This window comes from Bombus impatiens, unplaced genomic scaffold, assembly GCF_000188095.3.
Source record: "Bombus impatiens unplaced genomic scaffold, BIMP_2.2 scf_2645, whole genome shotgun sequence".
In the NCBI taxonomy this organism is placed as follows: domain Eukaryota; kingdom Metazoa; phylum Arthropoda; class Insecta; order Hymenoptera; family Apidae; genus Bombus; species Bombus impatiens.
The window spans coordinates 135,160-150,709 of NT_179064.1; the positions used below are offsets into that span (position 1 = coordinate 135,160).

The window sequence follows — 15,550 nt, forward strand, 5'->3', positions numbered from 1 at the left end:
CTAATTGTTGCCGAATGAAGCACACTTCGCACGCTCGATGGAAATTCGTATCCATTGGAGGCGGCTGAAGCCAGCGAGGAGAATTGCCACTATTCCTGGCTCCTTTTGTTGGTCGAATCGTCGCACGACCCGGTTTACATAACTTCGCTCGATGTGTAACGGGAAAAAAATCGCGGATTGGGTAATACAGCTTCCTTCGTTCGCCTATCTCGTTTGCAGGAAATCGTTATCGAAATCTCCTTGATATTCTCTTAATTAACTTCGTTAATCATTCCTCCAGTCTCTGACTGAGATTGGGTCCAATGATTTCTCATTTACGTATGATTGAAATTCTAATCGTTTAAATGTTTCCTGACTATCACTTGACTAGTGAATTGAAAGATTGATACCAGAAGGCAATAACGAGAAATCAATTTTTTGTTGACAATAATTGTGAGTCTTCTGGTAGCAAAAGCGTCAGTTTTTATTTGCAAATTGGTCTTTCATTTATATGTGATTTATTCTTCAATTGCTTAAATTTTAAGTTGAATTTAGGAACTAGTTATATTGGAGAATTAATAAAAGGCAAGTTGTAGATTGCAGATTTCTATTGCAGTATATACTATATTATTATACTTCTTACAATTTTACTAGTTTAATTGCAATTCGAGACATTTGCTTCAGCAATATTCCTTGGTTTGAGACCAAACTTGTTACGCAAAGGAATTCGTTAGCACTTTTAACTTGTGATTTCTAAAATTTCAATAATATTAATTCAACAATTTTTTAAATGTTACTAATAACGTTAATCCAATTATGTATGAAGGCTTTAATTATTGAATTAAAAGGTCGATACGAGCAAGTAATGATAATTTATAATATGGTCAACTTTTTACTGACAACTATTATGAATATTAATGACACCAGTGTTAAACTTGTTAAGGTATCTACTAATTATATGGTTTCTGTTTGAGTTTTCTGCTAATTCTATTAGAATTGAACTTACTAATTTCCCATTTACCATGTGATTTATTCTGTGGACACTTAAACGTTCTCTGATTTTGACCTGGCTCGCGACTCGAAAAATCGATACGTGCAACTAATAAAGGGGAACACGATATTGGAGGTGATCAATTTTTCGCTGACAGCGGTTACGTACGTTGACGACATCGGTAGGAAAGGTATCTGTCTTCTCTATATACGATCATGTAACAGGTCGTATTGTACCTGGTCAGCGAACCTTTTGTCGTTTATGAAACGTGGCAGCAACAGGATCGCGGCTATTTTTATTACAACTATACGATATTTGTCTCTATTAGGTATCCTTGTCACAATCTACCTTCAACTCACAAGGAACAAGATCTCTGCAGCAATATCAACTGCACGAGTTCCAATGAAATCACTTTCTATCGAGAATCTTGTTTCTGACCCAATGAAATTGCTTCGAACGAAGCTGCGCGACCTTGATTTCCTTAGAAGGCGAGGCAACCGTGCAGAACAATTGTTTCACAGCTTGGAGGAGCGAAAAGATGAGGTGGAGGACACGAATTACTGCCACTCAGGGTCGAGTTTTTGTTCTAAGCGTCGCCAGATCCTCCTCCTTCGTTTTTCTCTTTCTTTTTTTTGGCCGGAAATCAGAGAGTGGGGACACGTGCTCGAACAGCAACAGCACCTGAACACCCTTTAGAGAGGAACATGGCAGCTGAGAATCGAAAAGCACGTGCCAGCAAGGAAAGGGGCAAAGACAGACCGTCGTTCAGGATTCAATGGACTTCTGGAATAAGGAATTTATTATGAGAGGTCCTACCTGGGACTGACTGATACTGCCACCATTCAAACCGAGGTCATGCACCACGTGTACGTGAGCTCGCATGAAAATTAACGAACAGACGTCGAACTACGTCGTGACGAAACCAAAGGGAGAATTCAGGAGTCTCTGTGCGAATTGTTAGCGTATTGTCTTCGCCATATCTCGCGTTTCCTCGTGCCATCTGCTGTATACTGTGTACATACATGAACGAAAACCCTAATCGATATTTTAGTCTGAGTTTCATTCTCCGATTATCGCATTTTCTAATAATAATTCTACATAATTCTAACAATTCTTAATAATTCTAAATAATTATATTGCTCGGTAATTCCCAATAATTTTTAATAATCCTTTTTGATTTTCAACTTCCGATTGTCTTACCTTACCCTAACAATAATGCTTCATTATTCTAAATAATTCCAACAGTTTCCAAAAATTCTAGTAGTAATACATGATTTGTAGGTATCAGTTACTGTTCCAATAATTTTTTGGAGTAAAAAGATCCGCGAAAAAACAGACGGAAGGTGTAATAATGTGTATTATTCTAATAAAACTGACGCAAAGACATGACGTCAAATAAATAAAAAGATTAGAGAGGGGGTCAGAAAATGAATATCGCAACTAGTTGTGTGGTTCCATTGGCGTGGGACACTCGACACGAAGAAATCCTACACGATCTTCGAGCCAACACCACACGATTTTGTTTGCGCTCTAATTATAAAGCGCGCCACTTCTCATAATCCCTTGCCATTTCCGGATTCCGAAAGATCAGCCGCTCGGCTCTCTTTGACCTGAATGGGGCCAGATTGCGAAAGGAGAAGTCTCACTTTTTCAGAGAAATTTCCATGCTTGAGAAACGCGATCTCTCGTTCGTTCTCCCTAATTTCAACTCCTTAGTTTCGTTCATCGATACATTACCAAGTGTCAGCCTCTATTAAAGCTCACAGGCGTAATTTCGTGGAAAATATAATTTTAGGCTTTAGCGATGTTAATTATGTAAGCACAGGAATCTGTTAGCTGATTAGAAAAGCAGCAAGGCCGTTCAATAGCATTTCCGTTGAAAGGTGTCGTTTACCTTGCTTAGAAACGGGGATACGTGATATAACGGGTGTCACGCTCGCGAGAGTGGGTTTGCTGTTCTACTTCAGCCATTGATAACGATAAATTCGCGATACCCCGTCTATTTTTAGTACATTGACGAATCAGCCACTTTTATCTACGCAGAAATTTGCCATGGAAATTTACGGGTGACTGTTCTGCTAGAAAAAGATCAAAATGGAAGGGAGACTTAGGTTGACTTTCATTTTCTGGCGATTAAAATTTGAGTTTGCTAGTTGAAAACTCATAAGTGTACCGAAAGTGCATTCTTGGAAGCACGACCGAGGTTTATGAAGGGCTTGATGAATTCCTGTTAAGAAAAGACCCTTCGTTATAACGCACCCTGTAAGCAGATGGTGTATCCATTCCACTCTGATGCTCTTCCTCAATTTCGCTTCCCCCGAATTTTTTACGTTTCACGCTCGATACGCCAGATTACTCGCTGGATTTTCATTTAGCGCGGGGTGGACTTCCTCTTCGTCGAATTCCTGCCTGTTAACTTCCCCATTAGGACGATTCGTTTACATGAAGCATGTTTTTTGACTTCCCGGAGGGAAACTGTTAATTCTTCCAGTTTCACTGTCTCCTTTAATTCTTCGTTATTCGATTACCGAGTAAATTTAATTATGCAAAAGACTCGAAACTAACTGCTGGGGTTACTTGAATCGAATAGTTCAAATTTTTGTTCATTTTGATACTTACATCATTTATCACTCGAATGCTTTCATCATTATTTAACAATTCAGAAATCTAGAAATTTAGAGGGTGCATAAATGTATGACAAGAAATGTACATAATTTACATTTACTCATTTGTACATTATACTTCCATGTTTTTTCACAACCTACTTTTTAACTCGCATAACTAACATCGATCCATCTGCACCTTTTTCCTTTTCTAATACAAAGAATTATTTTATAATTATATCCATTGTAATAAGACGCTTACAAGACACATTTTAAAGTTTCCATTTACGATCATATCTCTACCTTGTCATAGCTCTAAAAGCAAAAATGAATTATTCTATCGCTTGTAACACGTTCCATCCTACTCTGTGTGTAATTTACATTCTTTTTTATTAAAAAAAAAGTCATTTTTTACTCCTTCTAGTTGGTACTTAATATTTTGCTCACCATTTCAATAGCTCGATCAAAACCTCGACCAGATTATTATTCATATCACTTACGTTGGAAGTGGTTCCATACATATGTAGATAGGGATTGTTCTAACGACAGGATACTTTTAACGCACTCGAACTTCTAAGCAGGAATATCCTGATGTGTATTTCGGTTCGTACAGCCGGCTGGGAGTTATTGATGTTTCTGTGACAGGGTGGCTTCTTTTTTGAACTAGTTCCTGACGAGCGACAGACCCTCCCTTTGACACTTGTATGCGGTCGTCTACACGCTTTTTCTTATCTTCCATATTATTTTCTCTTTCATTAGCCGCCGCCAACGAGGAAAATACACGCTCTGTCGATCGAATGCAGTTCCTCTTTAGACTACGGCCGTCATTAGTAACTTGGATTCGATAGGAACGCGCTACTTCACTCGCTTCGTTATATAAACACGACCGATAACATGATCGACTTGTTGTGCGACAAAAATGTTTTATTAGAGCTGCCTGTTTTATCTTATAAACATGAAAACTATAAAGTGTGAATTATTCATTCGTATCATTTACAATTTATTAACTGCCATCTGTTTTTTTTTTTTTTTAATTTTTTAACGTTATGTAGGTTTCAGGTCATTGTTAATGAATAGGCGAAAAATATTCATGAAAAAAATTTCATCACTTGAAGGTTACTATCGATAGTAGAAAATTGCTAGAAATTTATTTCTGTGATCTCCATACCGACGACCAATGCAGCTGATATCTTAAAAAACTACTCAATGATTTGCTGACTCATATAGTAGTAATTATTTAGTAATAAAAGTCGCAATGATAATAGTACAGGAAACTTGGTATTCCTGTTGAGTGCGTAAATTAATTCTATGTCTTTATAAACACGATTAAAGTTTTATTATCGATCACTAAATATTAAAAACGAAAAAATCGTAAGTCTTGTCAAGATATATAAACGCATCTGTCATATCTTCAAAACACAAGGAAACAAATTTACAACATGAGGAAATCTGAATGTAAAACAGAAACTTAACTCGAATTAATTTCCACATTCAACGAAACATCTTGTACGGGGAACAGAACGTTGTAATGATCCAAATGGAGAAAAGTAGAAAGTTCTGAGAAGACAGCTTCTGAAAATGGAATTTGGAGTCGTCGAACAAGAAGCGACCTTCGTAACCACGTTCAAGGAGCAGAAAAAGTCGACTAAGGATCGATACTTCGGTGCTCGAGCACTCGCGGATTCCGCGTAAACCGCATAAACGTTCGCGCGTAAGCGTATTGGAATTTCTGCGATGAATCAGAAATCTCGCAATGTGTCTACGTCGCGACAGTCTTTTCTTTCCTCTTCTCTTCTGCAGAAATTACATATACGGTAGCACGGAGAAGACGTTAGAAATTCTAACAGTCCACAAGCGTTTTCTAACGCGACGTTGTGTTTACAAGAACGGCGTATATATATTACTGCTTTGTTAGGGCTCGTTAGAACGGAACACGCCAACTCTCTATCGATTCCCGGTCGTCGTAAAACACCACCGGGAATTCCACGATGGAGGCGTGCTAGGACCCCGCTGTTTGTTTAGTTGGAACGCAAATACGACCACGAACCTGGCGTTACGTTCTCTACAAACGATTTGAAATATCGGAAGTATCGAAAATATTCTGTTCCTGAGATAAGAACCATTTTTGAGGCTGAATTTAGCGTGCAGAATATTTCATGTTACAATTTCACAAAATCGACTGGTATTTTCATAATTTCATTGGTATATTCCTTACAGTATTAAAGTAGATTATACTCGTCTTCAAACAGTTCTGGTTTCTTGCGAAATTCTATGCATATACATTTAGTGATTGTTTAAGAGTTTCAAAAGATACGATGAATATTATTATAAATATTTCTGTGAATTAAACTCAGTCACCATATGTGAGTGTATCATTTTTCTCGGAAGAATATATAATTATCACGTTCCTGGCTTTAATATATGAAGATTTTAGTACAAGTATAGTATATTTGTATCGATTTTTACTTCCCTTTAGAATTTTCCTTGTAACTAATTTACACAACTATCCTTTTACTATCAACTTGCTTTACACTGTTTGTGCTCATTGATATCGTATATTACAATTAATCAACTAACGAAGATAAAATTCTATAAACGACAAGACCAAATATATCAATCATATTTACACAAAGTAATTACGCTTTATTGTACAAATATGTACACCAATTATCTAGAATCTAGGATTATCCAGGGATACGGACCAGCCATTCGATGTTTGAACAAGCGTGTAGTAATTGATACGGGGCACCCCTAAATTTGTCCAAACACGTTCACGTATAATGCCCATTCAATTTATCCAAGGAATCGAATAGCCAAATAAGCCATAGACATAAAAGGGTCATATTGCGTTACAAAACGATACGCGGTGAAAGGATAATCTCCGCATTCTCTTCGAAACGTGCTCGTCGAATATGGCCGTAGCTTAGCGAAAATCTGAACGAGTTCAATCGAGGTATCACGAACGTCATACTCCGTTAGTTCCATGATTTCGCTTGGTATATTCGAAGAAAATCATTGTGCGCTGACACGTAGCCCGTGATTCGAGCGGTGGCAAGTTTTGTACCGCGCGCGATTCGCCGCATTTGGCGCAGATCGTTACAGTTGGAAATAAAGCGTGGCTTGCGGTCATAAAATCTGCCTACACGTGTTTTCCAAACGCTGAGTGGTACTTGCAAACGTGTGGGCCAAGTCTTCGGCTAGTAACATCTGGCTTATTGACAGATTGGAGTTCGAACGTTTATAATTAGCTACTTGCTTCGACCGTGGTATTAATGAGCTTAATCTCTCGAACTGAACAAGCGATAAATATATGCATTTGACGTTGGCAAAATTAATTCTGATTTTTGTGGTCTTTTTCACTAGAATACCAGCGGAATATGTTTCTAATATTAACCTTCGGTCAGAGGCTAGACCATTATCACCAACGTTGATTGCTTTATTTCACAGCGATAAAGCGAAGAGTCAAGTGAAAAGGCTTTTTATCCGCACGTGATAATTAAATTTACTTAAGAAATAAAATTGTTAATATAGTTTGATAAAATAATAATACTTATATGTAAGATAGAAAGCGATAATAAACTTGAGATATCTGTATGAGTCAAGATTGCAGCCTTCGCTGCTTGCAGGTTTAATAATTGATAGAAACAGGAACAACATTTTTTTAGCCCTGAAATATTCAGTTATTCTATAATGAAAGTTATATACTGTTTGAACTTGAAATTTTTATAAAATTTAATTTTATCGTACGAATTTCGGTCATGGACATCTTGATTCTGTTCGTGTGGGGCTAACATCAATTTTCACACCCCATGTATTTAATATTATAGGCTACCGCTGTGTAAACGGAGCTTAATCCTGACATACGAATACACACAAGTATGACTTTTAACCATCTGCGAACGGGGTGATCTGGTGTCTGGTTTATTTTCGGTGCACACATCCCCTCGTAACTGGTGTATCTGAAGGGTTGATAGCGTTTTATGCAGCACGCGTGGCTAACGTCTGTCTCCGAGTTAATTATGGACTAATTGTCAAGGTTCTCGTCTCGTGCATCGAGGCTTTACCATTTTTTTCATAGTTCCTTCTGCGACAACAGGACGTCGTCTTCCTCCACGCTTTTTCTTTCTGCGATGCAGGCACCTTTTAAGGAATCACGTATTCTTTCTTAGAACAACCCTCTCTCTAAATTTTAAGCTAGTGACTATTAAGAGACTTTTAGAATAATATATCAATTCAATCAAAACATTACGCAAAAGGGTAACTTCTAGATATGTGAGACATTCAGACAGAATACTAACCCCGGAGAAAAAAAGAAGAGAAAAAATTTGTGATATTAGAAATTGCAATGTGAATAATGTACCTTTGCTTCCGTGGATTCCAAGGATCAAACGAAAATGAATATTCATCCTAATACTTGTCCAAGATTTTAATTAATCTCCTCAAGTTTTAATTAATCTAGTTAATCGTGAATATCGTTTCGATTAATTCTACAGAGATCACAGTTGAACTATCAGATTCTCTTATTCTCAATTCTCTTATTTAAGAATTTCTGACCAGACAGCTCTGACAGTAATCCAATCTATTTTTAAACGAACCCCATGAACGATTGAATTTTTCCATCCCAAACATTCCTAAATCTATTTACGGTTTTGCAAACTTTACAAAACTTTTACCAAAATACATGCATACTAACGATCTTCGATTTTCCTTGCAGACAACCATAAAGGTGTACGCCAACTGCCTGCGACCAGACATCGAGTACAAGACCCTGTGCATCTCGTACGAAACGACTTGTCGTGAGATCGTCCAGAACTTATTGAACAAGTATCGCATGAGGCACCGTGATCCCAAGCTGTACTACCTCACCATGGAGGTCACCGTACGAAGACCCAACGTGAGGACCGTTCTTCCTTTGGACGAGGATGCAAGGCCTGCCGTCTTACAATCGTGTCATCCTCGTGGCGATTCCAGGTACGATTCCGGTCATCTTTTCTCCATCTACTCTTTTAAACTTACCTTCCCCTCGGTTTCGGTCGGCTACGTGACGTAATTTCAGGGCTCGCGACCGACCGTAAACACGACTTCTTGTGGGTCGATGAGCACGAGCCAACGACGAGCAACGTCCTTTCGAGAGAGATTCCCTTTGTTCTGGCTTCTTCGAGTCGTCTGGCTCGACCGCGCGAGACGTTATTTATGCTAACGAGTTGGGGGAATAAGTCGGAGGATGGTGGCTTCCTCGTTTCGCGTAGATTTTTAATCGAAATGGTAGCAGCGTTATAAATACAGTGGTCCGCTGTTTAGCTTCTGTGAGATGGACTTTTATAAGGTGATGAAAGAGTTACGATGATGTACTTATTGAACTGGAAAAATACCCCCATAAAACGTATTACAAATCGATGTAATCTTCAACTTTCTTTTTAGAAAAGGCAATACGTCCATTGAGGAAGCTAGTGGTTGCAAGTAGATCACGAATGTCCACGTGTTTATGGAAAATTTAAATGTGCAAAAATATACAAAATTTACACAATACGCAGAAATAGGATACATAGTATTCAAAGTGAAATCTTCGTTACGATATTTAAAAAATGAAAGAAATGACTACTTGAATTTCTTCAGTTGTTCACAAATGCAGCAGTTCGTAGAAATATAAATTTGCATAAACATCTGCATTTAAGCACATGGTTCGTATAGCAAGGAACACATATTTCGTATTATGCAAGGATCCATTATATTTCAGTTCTCATTTCAACGTAAAATGCAAATGTATGTATTCCTAAAGACGAAGAAAGGTGTCGAGATACTTAAATTTCGGGAAAGGTCTGCGAACAGAAGGCAGAAACGTTTAGATTTTAAGTGTCGAAGCTTTGTGTCGTGCGATAGGGAGAAGGCTGGAAATCAACAGTGTTTTCATGGTAGTTCGAAACTTCCGGCAAAGATATACGTAGACAGACAGTGTTTGACTGGAAGTTTCAGGTCCCGTGTTTTTACGTAGAAGTAGCGTTTGTCGATTCCCTTTGAACTCGCCGACCCCTACGATATCCATGAAATTCACGGATGTTTTCTTGTTGCAGATTCTCGTTGCAAACACGCCGTGGTGGACTTGTCAAAATATACGACAGCGCGCTCATGTCCGGAGTAAGTTACGCACACTTCAGAACCGTTTTACATGTTTCCTCGTAATTTAATTTGCTATTTCGTTCTATTCCATCTTATTTTACTTTACTCTATTTTACGACGTTTAGAAATCCGACTAGTCTATTACCTTTACCCACTTTCCATATTCTTCTCTATTCTGTTCTGCTGCGTTGTATTTTATCGTACAGTACCCAGAATAATTAGAGGGTGATTTTTACTATACCAATCGAAAGAATAGACTTGACAGTTTGACTTTAATAGAGACTGACTTTAAAGCAAATATTTACAAAAAAAAGAGTAGAAACACAAGAAGTGAATGTAAAAATCAAAGTGACACAGAAAATGATCCCTTAATTATTATGTAAAGAGCGGTGTATATTATTCTCTGCTCTCACTTATTGTAATTTTCTTTCTTCTAATGTATTGTGTTCTGTCTTATTCTGTGTTTTATTCTATAAAATTGTATGTGCTACGTTACCGATATTTTCACAAGTAACTTATCAAGAATATTTTATCGTTTACAGTCAAAGTACAAGAGTCTACTAGTCTCAGAACAGACTACCGTCGACGAACTGATCCAGATGTTATTGAGCTGCTACAGTTCTAAAGAACGCGTCGAACAATTCTCTCTATACGAAGTCTGCGAAGGCGAAGAGTACCAAAGGAAGTTGCATCCTGACGACTCACCCCTTAAAGTCACGCAACAATGGGCAAGTGCCGATCGTCATCTTCGCATAAGACGCAACCCTGACTACAATCCTCATAGAAGAAAAGTACATAAACCAGTTATTAACTACCTTAGATTCCCTTAATTAATCCACAATTACCTGAGAAACTTTCTAAATATTTTTATTGAATATTCGGAATATATATTTGAAAAGCTTCCTCAATATTATTCTACCCAGCAAGTTAAAAAATTAATTATCAGAAGGCAAACTAGTCGATTTCTAATTTCTCCACAAAAGTCAATTTCTAAGAAACCAAACGATCATTGTACGTGTTCTCACGCAAAGAACAAAGGAATTCCTAATCTTGGATGTTCTCCAAGACTGCCGATTGTAATTGCGCGTACGAACGCATCTCGCTGCGTCAACCAACATAATCGGCGTTATTCATTAGAACATAATAGAAAGTCAAATTCGTTACACAATCGTCCTGTTCGCAGAGCATGTGGGCGTCGGACTCGAGCATCAGCATGGCGATGTCAAGACTGAACCTCCACAGTACCCATCAGGCCCATTACAACCCAGGAAACGACAACAACAATCATTTGCAGTTGTATCAGCATAAAGATGCCAGTCCGATCAACAATAATAACATCCACAAGATCGACCAACATCATCTGTCCTTGGGCTCGTTGAATCAGCAACCAAGAATCGTGGTACCCCACGCGACACAACTACCGCAGTTGCAACTACCTCGAATGCAACAATTGCCTCAGAGCGTTCCATCAACACCAATCTCATCGAAACACATCACAGCGTCCTCGTATGCGGACTACGAAAATTATTTGTTCATATAAACGTTGTATAATTAATTGTAATTTGTTGATAGAATTGATTCATGAATGCTATACAATGTGAAAATGAAAAATGAAGTTGCAGCTGCATGAAATGTGCTGATAATTGGCTGCAGCTTTTTCTCAATCGTGTTAAGCAGTATTTGAAGCAAGAAGTTGAGTAATGGTGAGAGCTAAAATGTAGCGAGATTTTTCAGGTAGGGCCTAGTTTTCTTTGAAAATTAGAATTTGAGGGAAGATTTTGGAGGAAGATTAATTTGCAGGAATGTAGTTCTTCAGATTTGAGATTATTTGTGCATGGTAATGGATTATGAAGGAATAGAAAGTAAATGGTAAAAAGGAGCACTGATTCGTGTCTCGGCTATATCACGTCGATCAGACAGAACAAAGAGAATTTACGATTATAGTCAATAGCGAGAACAATTGTACCAAAGGTAGACGTACGAAACGTTAGGTAAATAGTATATTCAGCCGTATATTGTGTAAATGTCTTGCGATAGAGAGATATGCTAATGGACAAAGTCAGAGTGTAATAACATGTAAGCCTTTGGGACTTATCTGAACGTCGTCGTTAAAGTATTGAATTAAATGTTTCGCAATTTTATGATGTATTACGAGGAGAATCATATGATGTAATCGAGGGGAATATCAATATTTTTACAGGCAACTTCTATAGAATTTGTATAAAAATTTAAAAATGGTACAAAATAGTCCCGCGGGTTTCACACCATCGTGTATTTATATGTTAGAAATTACATTTTATCCAAGAAGATCGAGGAATGTAACAGTTATTTATTTATAATAATCGTGTATGCGTCTAAGAGAGCGAGCCTAAGAATTTTAAGTTATTTTAGCAGGATCCCGTGTTGTAAATTTCGTCGTGCAATACGATCGAACGGGATTCGAGTGTAAATATATCGAATAAACGACGAGGTACTCGGATAGCTTTGGTAATTACCCCTAGTAGCCAGTCGCGATTGTAAATGTTACAAAAATTGACGAGTTTATCTGGTTTAATTTTCACAGAGCTTGCATTTAAAGAAACATACTATCAATATTATATCTTCTTTTTATAAATCGTTGTAAATAGGCAATTCTATCTTCTATCTTTTCTACTCTTTTCATCACGTTTCGTTAAGGTTGCATCGATTGCCAAAGAGTCGCCACGATATAAAACTGAAAACCGCGTAGATTTAATCACGTGCGACAAAACAAGCAGAGCCTATTTCTTTTTCGCCGCTTATGCGTGTTGCGAATGTGAAATCGTTGCGTCGAGATTGCGCAAATAGATCGCGAGTTCCGCGCGATTTATCAGCTTAACTTGTAACGAGTACAATGAACCTTGTATTATTCCAAGCGACACGGTAGAATGTAAATATTCATTTTGTAACGTCGTTTATAATTCATCGAAGAAAAAAAGTTTCGTCTCACGTGTCTAAAAATTTAATCGATTTTCATTCCCCTATAATCTTCGTGTTTCCTTACGACTAATAAAATAACACAATAAGATAATTAGTTGGTAGCGTGTTATGCACTTATGAGGAATTTAAAAACACAAAGATGGAACAACCCACATAGTATAGAAAATAATATAAAATATCTAAAGCGCAGTACAATTTATTTATGTATAGTATTTAATTCGTATTTTTTATGTCTCGATCTCGCTTTTATTTCAAAGAAAAGTTTTCAAGAAATTTTGAAGTATAATTTTATTAAATTTAAGAAATTTTCTACAGATAGAAAATAATCTAAAAGATACGAGGGGGTTAGTAGGTATAATAAATTTGTTCTTAGTAGTATTCATAAAAGGATAAATTTGCATAATTGTCCGCGATCTAATATGCAATTAGGTTGAACATGGAGATAACAACACGTTGCATTGTGTGATGATAAAAATTTTATTTACAAATGCGACAAATGTAGGAATTTTGCTTACCAGTGACGTATCGGAGAGGAACGAGCGTAACGGTTGATCGATTATCGATCGCTATACTTTCAGGATTTTCCTAATAATAGTTAACGCTTTTATCCTTCCCCTGAAATCGTCGCTATATAATTTTCTCCGGTATCTTCCTAAACGTCGTTCTTTCGTCGACGGTACGTCGTTCTCTCCGTGAAATCACTGATAGAGGAGAGATTCACTGAGATGTAACAATAATAAACTTTACATTAAATACGATTAGAATCTAGCTATTTTTTTTCTTTTTTTTTAAAGGACTATGCGGAGTGTTACAGTAATAGAAATATTTATTTTCCAAGGAGAAGGGGTTCGTCTTGCGGGATACTTTCTGGAAAAATCGAGGGTGGGCCGTGTCGAAGGGGAACGGGGATGATGGAGGGACAAATAGGGGGAGGGGAAATATATTTTTTTTTCATTTGAAGTTTCAAAGGATAACATCACAGCATTGACATATCAACATCGAAACGATCAAAGCATCGCGCTCCTCGAGACTCGTCGACGACGAAATTAATCGTCGATCAAGTCGATCGATCGCGTGTTTCCTATCTACTCCTTCCGATTATTAATTTCGAAGTTTCTTCTGCCGAAGTTGAATCGATTAGAGGTAAGAATTTTGTTAACCGTCGAGGAACTCTCGAAGGGCGCGCTGCCACGGCCGTAACACTTTTCATTTTTGCTATAGAACAATTTACAACATCTCGTTTAATTAATCACTTCAATTCCGTCTCCGAAGAACCGCAGCTCGCGCACACTGAACCGCAAATTCTCTCGTTCTCCTCTTTTCCTCCTTTCTTTTTCTTTTTTTTTTTTTTTTGTTATTCATCCGTTTCTTCCTCTCTCTCTCTCTCTCGATCTCGTTCACACAAACGCATACAAACATACACTTGCTCCAATTTCTCCTCTCGTCCATTAAACTCGACGCGATTAGACGAACCTTTTAATTCGTTTAACAGCAAAGTCATCGATTATCCATTTTCAATGAATATCCTCTTTCTTCTCGTTACTCGCACGCTGATTCCTCCGCGACAACAACGAAATAAAATTCGCCCGAGGAAAACGAATTAGATCGCTCTCTTATCTCAACTTTCTTCCTTCCTTTCTGCAGTTTAATTTTCTTCTCTTTTACATTCTTTCTCCCTTCCTTTCTTCCTTGCTTTCGTTCGCTTGTCCGCAATCGAAATCAGTCGCACGAGGGAATAATAGACAATATACACAGGGAAAAAACTTTGATCCAACGAACCAGCCGCAAAAGAAAATAAGTGACCGAGAACGTGAATGCGCGGCGTTTGTTCCTTAGCGTTAGGAGACACAACGTGCACACACGCACCACGTGAGGCAGACACGCGTGAAAGCACGTCGAAATTGAACACGTTAGAATTCACGTACACAGGCGACAGGACTTCGTCCTCGGAGCGACGCCGGTTGATTCGAATCGACGATCGTATTTAATTATACGGGACGGCGTGAACAAGAAGCAGCTCTTAGCAGTTGCCATTTTTTATCGTAATCGTATCGACCGGGCTTACGTCGTAATATCTTTTTTCCTTCAACGATCAACTATCAATTTCGCTAAAGATAAAAGAAGAAGACAATTGCGAAAATATCGATTAATTTGTCAAGGCTAACCGCGAGACGAAGAATATTTTCAGCCGCGTTTTAGTTCTTTTGTTTTTAAAAATATTCGGATTGCATGCAATCGTCTCTATCTGTCTCTACTACAGCTCGACCTAATTCTAAAACGTTTTTAAAACGCGTATGATCGACGGTGAACAGCGAACGTCGTACGCTTCGTTTTTCTGTTTTGCTATGGTACTGTTGCCATTTTAGATTACGTCTAATAATCGAATACAGAAAGCGGCAGCAGGAAGCCGATAGAACGCGTCAATGTTCCCATTCTGTTCGCGCAGAAACGTATTTCCGTTGATGCGTCTGCCGCGGTTTATTACATGCATAATCGGAGACAAAATCACGATCATCGAGTCAAACCGACAATGGCGTCCATCGTGATCCTAGCACTACTTTTCTTTTATTCTTCGTCTCCCATCTCCCCTCTTCCGCCTCTCTGTGTACACACAGATATATACTTTCGAAACCACGCTGTACGCAATGTACCCAATAATATTTCATTGCGAAAGCCTTAAGGCTCTTTACAAGGACAGGCGTTTCGCCATATATGTCCCTAAAGCAAACATAACACCGAGGCACGGTCCACATCTACGAAGAATTTGCTAAAAATTGTTCAAAAGGAGAACAAATTTTTTCACAGAATATGGGTCGTACGAAACGATTATCTTTCGTTCGATGCTTTGTTCTTATAGTGCCTTATTCTCTTATTTTTCTTTTTTTTTTTTTTTTTTTTTTTT

At 37.9% G+C, this 15,550-nt stretch overlaps 1 protein-coding gene across 2 annotated transcripts in view; it reads left to right on the forward strand.

The window, feature by feature from the left end:
- The window catches only part of LOC100740684, a 39,504-nt gene extending 26,764 nt beyond the window's left edge, over positions 1–12,740 (forward strand). Inside the window, exons 4-7 of one of the 2 annotated variants that reach the window (XM_024372049.2) lie at positions 8,288–8,544; positions 9,645–9,708; positions 10,233–10,481; positions 10,874–11,230. In XM_024372049.2, the coding sequence (XP_024227817.1) occupies positions 8,288–8,544; positions 9,645–9,708; positions 10,233–10,481; positions 10,874–11,230 (927 nt within the window). Of the gene's footprint in view, positions 1–8,287; positions 8,545–9,644; positions 9,709–10,232; positions 10,482–10,873 lie in introns of both variants that reach the window. The other variant, XM_003494560.4, reaches the window with a different exon arrangement.
- The last annotated feature ends 2,810 nt before the right edge of the window (positions 12,741–15,550 follow it).